Source organism: Motacilla alba, chromosome Z (assembly GCF_015832195.1).
Source record: "Motacilla alba alba isolate MOTALB_02 chromosome Z, Motacilla_alba_V1.0_pri, whole genome shotgun sequence".
In the NCBI taxonomy this organism is placed as follows: Eukaryota; Metazoa; Chordata; class Aves; order Passeriformes; family Motacillidae; genus Motacilla; species Motacilla alba.
In genome coordinates, this window is record NC_052046.1 from 12,122,894 (window position 1) to 12,136,741 (window position 13,848).

The 13,848-nt window shown below is 36.5% G+C and overlaps 1 protein-coding gene across 1 annotated transcript in view; it reads left to right on the forward strand.

Moving 5' to 3' along the window:
- The window catches only part of WDR70 (WD repeat domain 70), a 126,940-nt gene that overhangs the window by 64,593 nt on the left and 48,499 nt on the right, over positions 1–13,848 (forward strand). The window contains exon 10 of the mRNA XM_038123454.1: positions 7,108–7,282. Within this exon, the coding sequence (XP_037979382.1) occupies positions 7,108–7,282 (175 nt within the window). The remainder of the gene's footprint in view (positions 1–7,107; positions 7,283–13,848) is intronic.

Here is a 13,848-nt window from a genome sequence, read left to right on the forward strand (position 1 = left end):
GTGATTGTATGTCAAAACTCTCTAGTATTTGCTGCTGTCATTTTCCTCCTATGAACATGCTGCACAGCACTCCATTGCTTCTGATTTCTTAGCTGAGGTAATATTCCTCCAGTTCTTCTCTGTCTCCTTTTCTAAATTTTCCTCAAATGTTGCATATATTGGCCACCAGCAGGATTTTTGCTTAATAATGCAGAACACCTAATCTCTATGCTCTCTCAGACATGCTTATGTGTCATTTTAATTTTGAGTTGGTTGCTTTTTGGTACCTTTACACTGGAGAATGGGAGCAGTTCCCATTCACTGTTATTAGGTTTTAATCTACTCCACCCCAGTAATTAAGGTTTGCTGCTCTTGTGCATATATATGATATACTTTTTACTTTTGTCTTTTGTACATACAAATGATGGTAATTTCTGCTGTCAAAAAAGGCTACCAGTTTAATTTGAAAATATAGAGAAATATGGTTTCATAATTGCTTAGCTCATTTGCTGTATATCACATACAATTTTTTTACTCTGTTAAATGTTTCTCTACAACTTTTTACATTTTGAGTTAATTTAAGTGACAGAAAAATAAAGTTGTTATAAATTACTAAGTTGTCTACATATTTTTGGCAGTTCTTTCTGTAATTATGACTTTACATCTGTTGGATGTGACTTTTCTTGTATTCTGGTTCAAATTATTTTAATTCTGTTCAAATGCTGGAAGTGGGTATCTTATTTAGAAGTTTTTCTGCCAAACAAGTATGGAAAGTTTCTCTGGATTTCTCCACCCATTTATGTGTACAAATTTTTTCATTGTGTAGTAGGTGACTTAACCTTCCTTGGGTCCCATGTGCTCAACAGAAGAAGACTATAACTTCTGCTGAAAGAGAGCAAAAAGAACACAATAATGAAAGTTTTCTTGCTGACATAGTGGTGCACCTCCATATGCATGAAGTACATCTTAACAGAACTTTGCAGCTATTTCTTAACCAACCTCTTTACATATTCTACTTTAGGCAATTTTCTACTGTATGAATAAGTTCCTTAATTTCATTCCCATGTACATATGTTTGTTCTATGTGATAAAAGAGATTTAAAGAAAATCTTACTGTAAGATCGGTTGCTTTTTTTTTGTTTATAACAGTCTTAATTTAACACTTTAAAAATATGTTTTCTATCACTGATGACTTGGTGTCATCTTGTACATGTATGGTGGCATGATCAATTCCATTGCCTCCGTATTTGTATGATGATTTTGAAGTATCTTAAGTTTTGCCACCTTATATTACATAAGTAGGCACTATAATACATTGCAAAAGTGAACACTATAATTAGGTTATTAGATGTACAACATTAAGCCTGTTCTGTACTTTTAAAAATACATTTTAACAATAATGTACTCTTAGCTCTTTTCTATTTCAAGTGATAAGAGTAGACTTTATGATTCAGATTAGACTTAACATAATAAATGCCAATAACATTCAACATTGTGCAATAGAGTTTTCCAGTCCAGTAGAAACAGAGGAGGTGGGACAGACGAAAAAGCTTAGTGGAATTTGGCAGGTCTGGCTTTTGAAGTTAACATTGGCTCATTTCTTGAATTTCAACAGATTGTATTAGGGCAGTGTGTAGCTGACTCATGACAGAGAAATTTTCTGTGCTTGCAGTCTGGGAAATGCAGCTACATAGCTATAATTTGTATAATGCAGCAGCATTGCCAATAATTAATTTTATTAGAAATTTTAACTTAGTAATAACATCATAAGAACATGAGAAAAAGGGGAAAAAAGAGAGAAAAAATATTTTGGGGATAAAAATCCTGCCAAAACCTCCCCTTGAACCTCAGTAATTAAATTAGTTGTTTATTGTATGTAATTTAACTTCTCAGTGGCCACGAAAATACCCACATTACCTTTCCAAAAGAACATTCCCCTCCTTTTCAAAGTTGCTTTGAATTGCTCTTGGCAAATATAAGAACTTTACAAAATCACTTTTGCAAAATCTGTTTTGCAGATGTGGAATCCATTATTTAAGAAGTTAAATTTAAACATGTGTATGTGAAGCCTACTTCATGGATATTTGAATTGAAAAGGAATTTATAAAAGAGAAATCATAGATGTTAATGGGATGAATATATTAAAACTTGATGTAATGAGCAAACAACAGTATATGTTAGAAGTATAGTTTTAAAAAAATCCCTCTGTCTGGTTTTTACTAAAGAACAAACTTTCATTAAACTGTTTTCAGGTGGAAAAAAGACTCATTCAGGAAATGCTTTTCTTTTGTTTTCACTGGAGTTCAAAAATATCTTGGTTCTGCCTATCAACAGATAAATATTGATGTTATACTTCTGCTAAGTGGTGCAACATAGAGTACAAAACAGTGTTATTGTTTCATCTCCCACTTTTTTACTTCTGAGGAGATACTCTTAGGAGGAAGGTTTTTTTGAACAAAATGAGTGCCCTGGAAATTATCTGCTTAATGCAGGGGTAAATTTTTTTTACTCATTTCAACACAAATAACAGACTGAGCTCAGAGAACTTAGAAAGTGAAACTATAACTTCTGTAATGCAATCTAATTTATTTATTTTTTCATTATGAGGAAGAGGAAATCATTAAATGGTACAAAATATTCCAGAAAAAAACCCCAGAGTCATAATTACATAATTTACCCTGAGTTGACTGTTATGTGGTATGCTGATTGAGGGTCAGAAGGGAAGAGGATATATGCAAGCAATCGATATATTTTTGCCATAATTGCCAATTTAAAGACAATATTACCCAATGGTAAATTATTTGGGTTTCTGTGCTTCTTTTCCTTTTTATCTCCTTTCCTTCTGGCTAGAATGGGAGGAGTTAGATGGTAGTCACAGTACCACAGAATGGGCTGGGTTGGAAGAAACTTCAGAGGTCATCTAATTCCAAAGTACCCCCTCTTCCAGCCAAGATCAGGGATGCCACCCACTAGACCGGATTGCTCAGATCCTTGTCCACCACGCCTTGAAGACTTCTAGGGATGCAACATGCACAAGTTCTCTGAGCAACTTGTGCCAGGGCCTCACATTGTCACAGTAAAGGATTTGTTCCTGATATTGATCCTAAATCTCTCCTCCTTTAGTTTAAACTGTTCCCCCTTGTGCTATCATTATCTGCTCGTGTAAGAATCACTTTCCATCTTTTTTACAAGCCCCTTTTTAGTACTTGCAGTTGCTTTTGGTCTCTCCAGAGCCTTCTTTTTTCCTGTCTGAGCAAATCAACTCTCATCCTGTCCTCATAGGAGTTGTGCTCCAGCCCCTGAATCCTCTTTGTTGCCTCCTCTGGGCTTGCTTCAACAGGTCCATGTCCTTTTTATGCTGCATGCAGTTCTCCAGGGGAGTGTCAGCAGAGCAGAGGGGCAGAATCCCTTCCCTCCCCTGCTTCACATGGGGTTCTGGATGCAGCTCAGGACACGTTTGGCTCTCTGGGCTGGGAGTGCTCACAGCTGAGCATTTACAGCCAAAGAATCAATTAGGTTGGAAAGGGCCTCTGGGATTTATTCCAGCCTGTGACCCACCATGGTCACCCAGACCATGGCACTCAGTGCCATGTGCAGTCTTTCCTTAAATACTTCCAAGGATGTGACACTACCACCTCCCTGGGCAGGCCATTCCAGTGTCTAATCATCCTTCCTGTGAAGAAAGTCCCAATGTCCAGCCTAAAGCTCCTTTCTTTCCAGTGAAGGTATGTCCCCAAGGTCTTTCAGTGATCCCTGCTTCTAGTCTCTCACTGGTCTGAAAGAAAATATAAAACACATGCATAGTTTACAAATGACTTTTGATGTTTTAGTTGGTGGTGATTCAGTCAGAAACCATGCTAAGCTGAAATTTTGCACATAGTATTATAAGATGTGTTTGCAATATGATATCCATTTTAAAAGAGGAAATATTTCCATAAAGAATAAAAATTCTTTGAAGATCTTATGTGAAATAAGACATTAAGAAGCTCAGTCTTAGCTCAAGAATTGAGGCTCTCTGGGACTGACTGACAAATTTGTTACTAATATATAGGTGGTTTCTTACAAGATATTTACTTTAGTGTAAATTTTTTTTTTCATTAGATCCAGTAGCAGCAAGGCAACAGCAAACACATGCTCAGTGTGGGGACATTAGGAAAACATTGGGGGAATATTAAATATATACTGTAGGCTATGTGGGCATTTTTGGCATGTAACTCATGTGTGTGGGAATATGGCCAACTGTCTGCAGTGGAAGCAGCAGTTCAGAGAACTTGGATTTTTCAGCTGACCTGCTGATATTACAGCTGATTTAGGGCTCATACTTCTTTTAACGTGTTTTATAAGGAATAAGAGTATACAAGTGCTTCTTCTTCCTTTATAGTGGAGAGGTAAAGTCATAAAAAGGTTTGAATATGCTCTTTGTGTAGCAAATTTTTTAAGTTTTGACAGGATATTGAGTCCTAAAAAGAGGAAACTGCAGGGTTTAAAAAAGTCATTCCATGCCAACAGAAATGAAGAATTAGGATGGTAAAGGATTCTCAAGAGATTTTTTTTCAGGAATTACATCCGAGATGCTGTGAGGCACGTGGAATGAAAGGGCTCTGAAGTTCCCCACACGTAACTGTGTTACCCAGTGCACCACCTGAGAAGGGGTGTGCCATGGCAGTCCTTGGGAACACTGTAAGAGAGGACAGAGCTGTTCAGTAGGAGATCGTCATCACTGAATGAAGAAGAGAAGCTGAAGGTGCAGAACATTCATTGAGTATTATGAAGGAAGTGGTATAGAAAAAGACTCAAGTTTTGAGCAATATCACAGTGGGAGAAAGTGAATGAAAGGCAGGAGACTGAGATGGTTATTGACCACACAAAGAAATGAAAAAGGGAATGTCAGAATCATATAATGATTGAGGATGAAAGCAACATCTGAAGATCTTCTAATAAACTTAATCATAACTTCAATACAGTGTGTCATTTAAAATAAAAATAATAGTTAAACAACATCAAACAACAAACCCGCCAGAACTTCAAACCCAAACTAATTGTCAGAACACTTGAATGTCTTGTGCTAGAGCTACAAATACAGCAGTGAAGTGATGCCTTACACATAAGAGATTTGAAGACTTTTAAAAATGAAACTAAGCTTGACTTTATAATGGAAAACTGAAGATTAATTCTACTTATTAATTCTAACTTACAGTTACTGATTTCCCATTACTGTCATTAAATGTGCAGTTGATTGTAACCTCTCTGAGGTATTCCAGCTCTTTTTCTTGTCTGTTTTATTCTAGAATTATTTATAAGTCAGCTCTGTGGCCTGTCTGGTCCTGTAGCTCTGATGGAAGTTCTTAATGTTGTGCTGTGGTACCTTGTCTCATTCTGGAGAAATGGCAGCCTCTGTTAAAGTTGTATTTGCTTTGCTAGAGACCAGTGAATTATGCGCTGTTGGATCATAGGCAATGTTTGTATAGTCTAAACAAATGAGGTTGTCTTGAGAACCTTGAGACTTTTTCTTTCTAAATGAATGATCTTCCTTCCTTTGCCAAATTCTGAAACACTTCTCTGCATTAGATGCCAGAAGAGTTTTGAATTTTTATATGGAAAGACCTCAACATATTAAATGGACAGAAAACATTTGTATCTAAGACAGTTTAAAGGGTCCACCTGTATATAGTGTTTTAGTTCTCTCTCATTTGGATGTTTTCCTGTATCTAAGGAACAGTGAAGATCCAGGCAGATACTCTTTTTCCATTAAAAAAGAGAAAGGATGTATTTGTTTTGCTAGTAATGTGGGAAAAACTCAACCTGAAAAAACAATAAATTAGTCTTTCTAAAATATTTGAAGAGCATTTTTATAACATTACTCTTAACACCTTCAGGATTAGTGGAAGAGAACCACAATAATATCACAATGTTTCAAATACCTTTCAGAAGTAAGTGTGAAGAATAACCAGCCAGTTAAAAGCAGAATATTCAATTGTTGTTATGTCTGAATGGTTAAGAAATCTGTTTAAGTTATGAATTTGTATGAGCATTCATGCCTATTTCCTGAAGTATTAATTCTTTGTAGAAGGCTGAATACTTTCCTCTTCCTGACTTCCAGTGGTGTGGGGTTTCACCCCCGAATTGGGGTGACCCCAAAAGATGGAAAAGTCTCTCCTCCAACCTGTGCCTTCGAAGAAAGACTCAGTAGTCTTCTGTTGTCTGTTCTCAAGGTAGTTTATTGTTGGTTATCTAAAAGATTCTTCTCTCTGAACTGCTGTGGCCCGTTCAGCAGGTCAGACAAAGACACACTGCCCTCCCAGGGGGCTGGTGCCATCTTTTATATCATATATTATGTACTACATGTTTATACTTTTCCCCCAATACCTACTATCTATATTGAATGGTGACTTTCTACTCTAAACCAATCTGTGAGTGCCAGCATCACCAAAGACATGGAGGTTAGGAAGGAGAAAGAAAGAGGACAGGGCACACCCAAATCCCTCCATCTTAGATCTCCTGACCCCCATGTACAAAACCTGGACCCCTGCATACAAGGCTTAAAACCCCCCTGTACAGCACTCAAAAATCCTTCCTTTCACTTCATGACTACTTCTACTATGCTATCTAAACTTGTGTGTGTGTGGCTTGTAATTCTTCATACAGAGTTAGTAATCTGCTCCACGGGCTAAGATCAAAACCCCACGTGTGTCTTTGGCTGCATGCCAGGGTCTCAGAGCCCCCTGCCAGCGGCTCTGGCCATCCAGGACACCCAGAGGGACATTCTGGATTCCGACACAGTGGCAGTGGAGATGATGTAGTACTGGTGTATTAACTTTCTGTTATCTTCCAAATTCTAAATCATTGATGTACTTACATGAGAGTTTCGGGGGAAAGTGTTTTGGTTTGGAGTTTTTTTGTTTGTTTTTAATTATTTTTTAACTTCAGATACATTTTAGTGAACATGATGTTTCTTTTATTTGAAAAGTTGTTCTCATAGCTTAAATGCTATTTTGCCATTACAGCTTAATTTGAACAATATTATATGCCATCTGTCCTGGAAAAGGTGTTTGGTTTTATCACAAGAGGAATTATTTTATATGTACTAACATTATCTAAAACAACTGTTTATTTAAACTATTTTTTCAGAACTGTGAGGACTTGGGATGTTAACAATGAAAAAAAGCACAAAAGCGTATTTAAGCCACGATCAGTTCAAGGTAAACGAGTGATTCCTACAACTTGCACATACAGCAGAGATGGGAAGCTAATTGCAGCTGGCTGTCAAGATGGTTCTATTCAGATCTGGGACAGGAATATGAGTGTAAGTCCAGTATCTGATAACAATATATTCTTCTATTATTTCGAGTGTGAATGTTGAAGGAGATAAAATCAATTTTGGCACTTCTATATTTTTATTCCTCTCCTCTCCTCTCCTCTCCTCTCCTCTCCTCTCCTCTCCTCTCCTCTCCTCTCCTCTCCTCTCCTCTCCTCTCCTCTCCTCTCCTCTCCTCTCCTCTCCTCTCCTCTCCTCTCCTCATCTGTCCTGAAAACCAAATAACTCGTAGGCATGACTTAGTATTTCTTCTGCCTTTCCACAGCTGATCATTAAGTGTTCTTCTACTAAGTTCAAAGTTCGGGAAAACTCTTGACAAACTGTGCTTAAAAAAAAAAAATTGACCACATATCTGTATCTAGATTATTATTCATTTAAGATGGAATGCTTGTGAGAAAAGCTGTAAATTTTTGCTATTATATAATTTATTTGATTTGTTGAATATATTGAGGAGTAACTCTTTAAAAATGATACTGAAATCAGTCCTTAATCCATATAACATGTAGAAAAAAATAGCTTTCAAGTGGGTGAGGATATGGCCAATGCTGCACATTAAATGGCAGATTTTGCTATAGTGTCTAACGTGTAAAAATAAACACTGAGGCAAGTTGGAACCATTTATGTAAATGCATTTGGTCAGAAAAAGTTAGAAACTATTTCAAACTTAACAAAATTAGCAAATATTTCTGTTCATATTGAACTAAACAATCAATTTCCAGTAGTTACGACTTGAACTGACAAGTATAATTCTTGCTACTACTTTCTAATTTGAAGTTTAGAGCATTCAGCGCTCATTGTTGCTTTGTGTAGTATAGCTTACAAGTCCACTTCCAAGAGTTTAATTATGCAATGTCAAGTGCAAATTCACCAGGCTAAGCTTTACTGCTTTGAAAAATAATCATCTTAGTAAATCATCCATATCCTTTCTTTATGCCCGTCTTAGGCGAAGAAGATTCAGTGGGATAAGTACCAATGGCATGCATTGGAGGAGAAAATAGAAATAGGGTCAATTTTTTTTAAAGCCAAAATGACAATACAGAGTAAATGAGTCCAGAAGAGCAGGATTGTGAAACTGGTGTCATGAATCTCTGAGAGCTGTACAACTCCAGTAGGATGGCTTTGTGGAAGTAAAACTGAACTAGTGCAGGTTACATTAGTCTGTTCAACTTCATATTTCAAAATATTTGATTTTAAAAGGAAAACAGACAATCTGGGCAGCTTTTTACAAAGATTTAAAAAGATCTGATTGCTGGAGGCAGGAGGAAATGTATAGATTTAAAAGGAAAAGAAAGCCTGTGGATCATACTTAAAGTACAGCCTGTATTTTGGGATTGTAATCTATTTTTATTTCTGTTTTTATTTCCACTATAAACCTAGTAAAACTTCCTAATGGCATGAAGCTTGAGAATTCATCCTAAGTGTAAACTTGTTCTAACAGAATAATAAATTTTTCAGAGACTGGCTTTCATCACCTGTGTATGTTGTTTATTTTAACATATACAGTATTGAAATATTAAGCTTTCTGGTGTAGTTTTAACAATAGTACTCTTGGTAGTCTGCTTTTTCATGTGGTTTTTCTTTTGAACTTTCTTATGTCTGTAAGATGACATATTGCAATGCTGATTGAGTACAGTTTAAGGTGATTATGAGTAATTTAAAGATATATCCTGTGCATATTGTGTGATTTCCAATGGGTGACCCCTGTATAACAAGGCAAGACTAAAGTGATTTTCTAGTGGAAGTTAAGCTAGTTGTCTTCCTGGGTTTGTATTTTTAATGTCTAAAGAATTTTTGTCTTTGCTTTATTGGTTTCATTAAGAAGTGTGCAAGATTTTTGGGTAAAGGAACAGGTAAATTGGCTTTTTAGTGGTATTCTTACCTAAGACTGCTGGTGTCCTCTGGAGATTCCTGTGTATAGTTAGAATCAAATGTTTCAAAAGGCATCTTGCTTAAACAATTCAAAAAAGCCTTCATCTTATATTTGGGGATGGGGAAGGGATAAGAAAAAAATTTTCAAATGGACCGTGTGTTCAACACAACAGCTAGAAAGAAGAGAATGAGACTGACTCCTGCAGTGGAATGGTGAAAGCACTTACTGTCCTGACAGGATACAGAGATGCTTGCAAAGGCGAACAACACAATGCTAAATTATTACGAATTGGTGTGGTTCTTGGGGTACAAATTGTGTGTGACACAGGAAAATGGGTAAAGCTGTTGAGGATCAAGGTGTGAGGGTTAAACTTCTTGAAGAAATATATATTAGAAATATTAACTTCTGATTTTTGAGCAGAAAGCTGTAATTCCCATCCAGCAAATGCCATTTGGTTCTGTTAAAACAGGTGTAGAGCCATATATATACAGATTTTGCTGTGTTACAGTACAACTGGCTTTCAAGTCAAAATTAAGAGAGCATTTGTGCTTATCTTGACAAGGCTGTATTGAGTCAGTAGCAAAATTCACTAGTGTTTGAAAGCAGAAAATAATTGCCATATTTTCTTATTCTTGATCAGTTTGGAATGATTCTGGCTTCACAATTTATGCTGTGTGCTTGGTCTATATGCAGCTGGAAGGAGAGATTCAGGAAGGTGTTTAAAATTGACTGTTGCTTATTTGACCATACTGTCCTGGAGGGACAACCCAATAAAGGCCTGTTGTGACTGTCTGAATTTGATTTTGCCTTTGTGCAAGAATGTAAAGGACTTGTCAACCCAGATATTGAGTGCCTAAACCACTCCCTTGCATATGACAGTAACAGCACAAATGAAATCCATGAGGATTGTCCATCCACATATTACGGCTCACACCAGATACACAACCATAGTGCCTGTTGTCCTGGTCATCTGTGAAGATTTTTAGATGCATTTATTTTTGAGTTGTGTATGAACTACTGTCAAAAACAGACCTACTAGAGGGGGAGATTTCTGTTTGCTTCAGTGAAAATGTAAAGTCCCTGCTTTGCCACAGAAAAAGGCTCATCAACGCAGCACAGAATCACAGGGTGGGTCAGGTTGGAAAGACCACTGTGGGTCATGTGGTCCAACCCCTCTGCCCAAGCAGGACCATCCCAGAGCACATGGCACAGGTTTGTGTCCAGATAATTCTTGGATATCTCCAGTGAGGGAGACTCCACAACCTCTCTGGGCAACCTCTTTCAGTGCTTGGGCACTGCACAGTAAAAAAGTTCCTCCTCATGTTCAGGTGGAACTTCTTGTGCATCAGTTCCTGCCCATTCCCTCTTGTCCTGTTGAAGTATGAAGCAGCAGTTCCAAGGGCAGAAAATAATATCCCAGTAGGAAAGAGGGTCTGATGATGCCCTTTCCAAAAGAGCAAAAGGGGCACTCATTAGAAGCAGGCACAATTGGGCAGTGTTGGAGGGAAGCCATCACTGTACCACTTTGCAAAACAGAAGCTACCCAACAAATCTCCTTTGCCACATCTCCTTTGCCACTGTAGTCATAGTTTCTGACTGCTGGTATAGGGTTTTTTATTCTCTGCTTCATACCACAGACATCACCTGTGTTCTACACTGCTCCACAGTATAGAACTTGATCTAGAATGGTGTGTTTAAATAATTTTTGATTTTTAATTTAGAAGAAGACAAGATCTCTATGCCGTATTTTATCCATCCTGCTGAAGTCAAAGTAGCTGTTTGTTGTAAGTTATCTTCATCAATTTGTTGGTTTTTTTCCAAGCCACTTTTGAACCATCTCAGTATCTACTTTTTTTTTTTTTTTTAAATTCAAATTATGCTGCTGTACCTAGGGAGGGATTTTGGTGTGTGATCAATTCACTTCTGACTAGTAATGAACACCATGAATGTTTCATTCAGTTTTTTACTTCCACTCTTCTTTTGGTATGATTCCAAATCTCCCAGCTGTATGCAGTAAGAGTAAAAACACTTTTGGAACTTTTGGAGGAAGATTTTTTTCTTCCTCCAAACTGACATTGGTAACTTGCTAATGCTGAAGTTAGCCAAATGCATTCCAGCTCTGCCGTGCCTTTTTCCAAACTTCCTCAGCAGGATCATGATCCATTGTAATCACCTGCCTCAGAGGATTTTTTTTGTTTTGTCATAAATCTGTGTTATTTTCTCACATATGTTATTTTGTCAGTGCATGTTTTTTCTTTAAGGTTCACGTACATGTGCATTTACAGTGCACATTAGCAGAGCAACCTGTCAGCCTATTTGAAATATTATGAACACTGTCAACTTGGCTTAAAATAACAGCTTCAAAGGACGTAAAAAATAACTTCCTTCAAACTCTGAATGAATAGTGGAAACAAGTGTGAAATAGTCAATTATAACACAACATATTAGAACACTCTCAATTCAAATGCTCTGAGACGTGGAGAAAAATGTCTGGCAAGTATGGCGAATTGAAGAGCATTTGTGGTCAAAATAAGACAGAGCCTCAAAAATTATTGGTTCACAGGGCAGTGCCATAAAACCACTAGGTTTACCTGCAGTTCAAGTAAGTCCAAATTCCTCATCTTGCCTGCACTTGTCCATTCAGAGCTTTTTGCAATCCTGTAGTAGTACATATTTCATAACAAACTGATCCACATAGTCTTTAGTGTCAAGAATGCAAAGTATCTTGCCATCAGTAAACCTTTGTGTGCCTGATATTCCTGTCCAGGAATGTGAGTATCTCATTCATAGAGATAGGGAAAGAATGAAGTAATTTTTGAAGCATACTGTGAGTTAAAATTGAAATATTTTCAATGAACAGAAAATCTCCCCTCATTTTCCACAATAAGCAGGATTGGATTAAGATGTTTTTCTTTAGTTACAAATAGGCTTTTTTGGGGGTAAAAAAGCTATACTTCTTAGTTAGCCTTTCTTAATCTTTCAAAGCACCTGATGAGGCTACCTGTTATGTGAATTTTTTCCCCCAGCTTATCCTGGGTGTGTTCAGCACAGGACTGCATAAACAACTTCTCTGTGTGTGACAGGCTGAATCATGTTTCAAAGTTTCACACATAACCTATTTTATGGTATATCATTGCAGATGTGATACAAAGATATTAATAAGGATGTTGGAGAGATAGAGTTTGTAAGAGAAGTGGTCATGTTTTTAAATACCTTTGAGACAATAGCTTGTACACTCAAAATCTTGTCTGTCTTTTTACATAGCTATGTTAAATTTGGTTATAAACTTTGAGTAGTTTTTATAAGCTTTTACCTATCTACTGGCTGCACTATGAGTAGTAAAGAATTAGTTTGGACAAATACCTCTGTAATAGGTTTATTTTTTTTAATATAGTGAAAATCTGTACATGAAAGATGCAATGTTTTATGACTTTCAGTGTAATTCTCATTAAGCAAATTCATTCAGTGCTCATGGAAATACTTTTATAGTGAGTGATTAACTTATATTTTTTTACTTTCTTGTTTCATAAACGACTTAGCCATAGGTTTAACTCTGTTCTTCAGCTCAAAAATGAGCATTTGATACAATACAGCTGAATTACTGCTTTGCTAGCATTTTCTTTTCTCCTGGTTTTAAAACCTTGCTCTGATTTTAAATTGCTAGAATAATGTATGTATTTTGATGAGTTTGAATTACTTAGCTGAAGTTCAAATTGGACTTGCAGAACTTAAAATTCTTAAGAATATTGAAATTCAACACTGTAATAATATACTGCCCACATAAATATTCCCAAATGTGGTGTGATCAAGTGGTAGTCCCAATAACTTGTTTTCAACACGCCCTTAAGCCACCCTATCCTCAAAATATAAGGGGAAGGAAGGCGGAATGTCACAGTATGGCCTGAAATTAAACAGATCTGAGCTCTGTACATTTTAATTACAAATAGTCATGTTAAAAGTATTTTCCAAATAATTGCATGATTTATAGATGTAAGATAAATACATTTCTATATTTAGTGATAGTTTGCTTTGAAAGAGTTTCTGTAAGCTTTAGTTTTGTGGTGTGCTGTTGGAAGTTTTAAGGTAGAGTTTTTAGAGACGAAAGGTTTCGCAAGTACTGAAGCCATTTTGAAAAAATACTGTACAACTAAGGACACAGATTTCGATAATGAAAAATTATTGTGTGAAAAACTTCCTGAATTTTTTTTTTTTGGAATGGGAATCTAAGTCCAGATGTTATTTGGAATTTTTTTTTGCAAACTTTATTTTGCTGTTCATGACAGATTTCACAGCTGATGCTGATGCTAAGCCAAGACAGAGTAATCAAAACTATTAGTAAGATCTGAGACTTGCTGTAAATACTTTCCCATTAACTAGAAGGTCCTTTGAGGGGATTTATACTTCCTTGTGTTAGGAAGATGAGGTTGTTGAATATTTTACACATTTACAGGATTCATTTTGCATATGTTGACATGCAAACGCCATGGCTTTCAGTAATTGATTCCTGAAATGTCTTATGTCTGTCCACTAGAAAGCTTTACCTGTACATATGCCTTTTTAGATACAGTGTCTGCCTGTTAATTGTGTGTCTTTGGCATCTTGTCCATCACAGCTTTAGAGAGTTACACTTTTTTCACACCAGCTAGGCATTTTTCACCATGGAATATTCACTTGTCTACTTGGA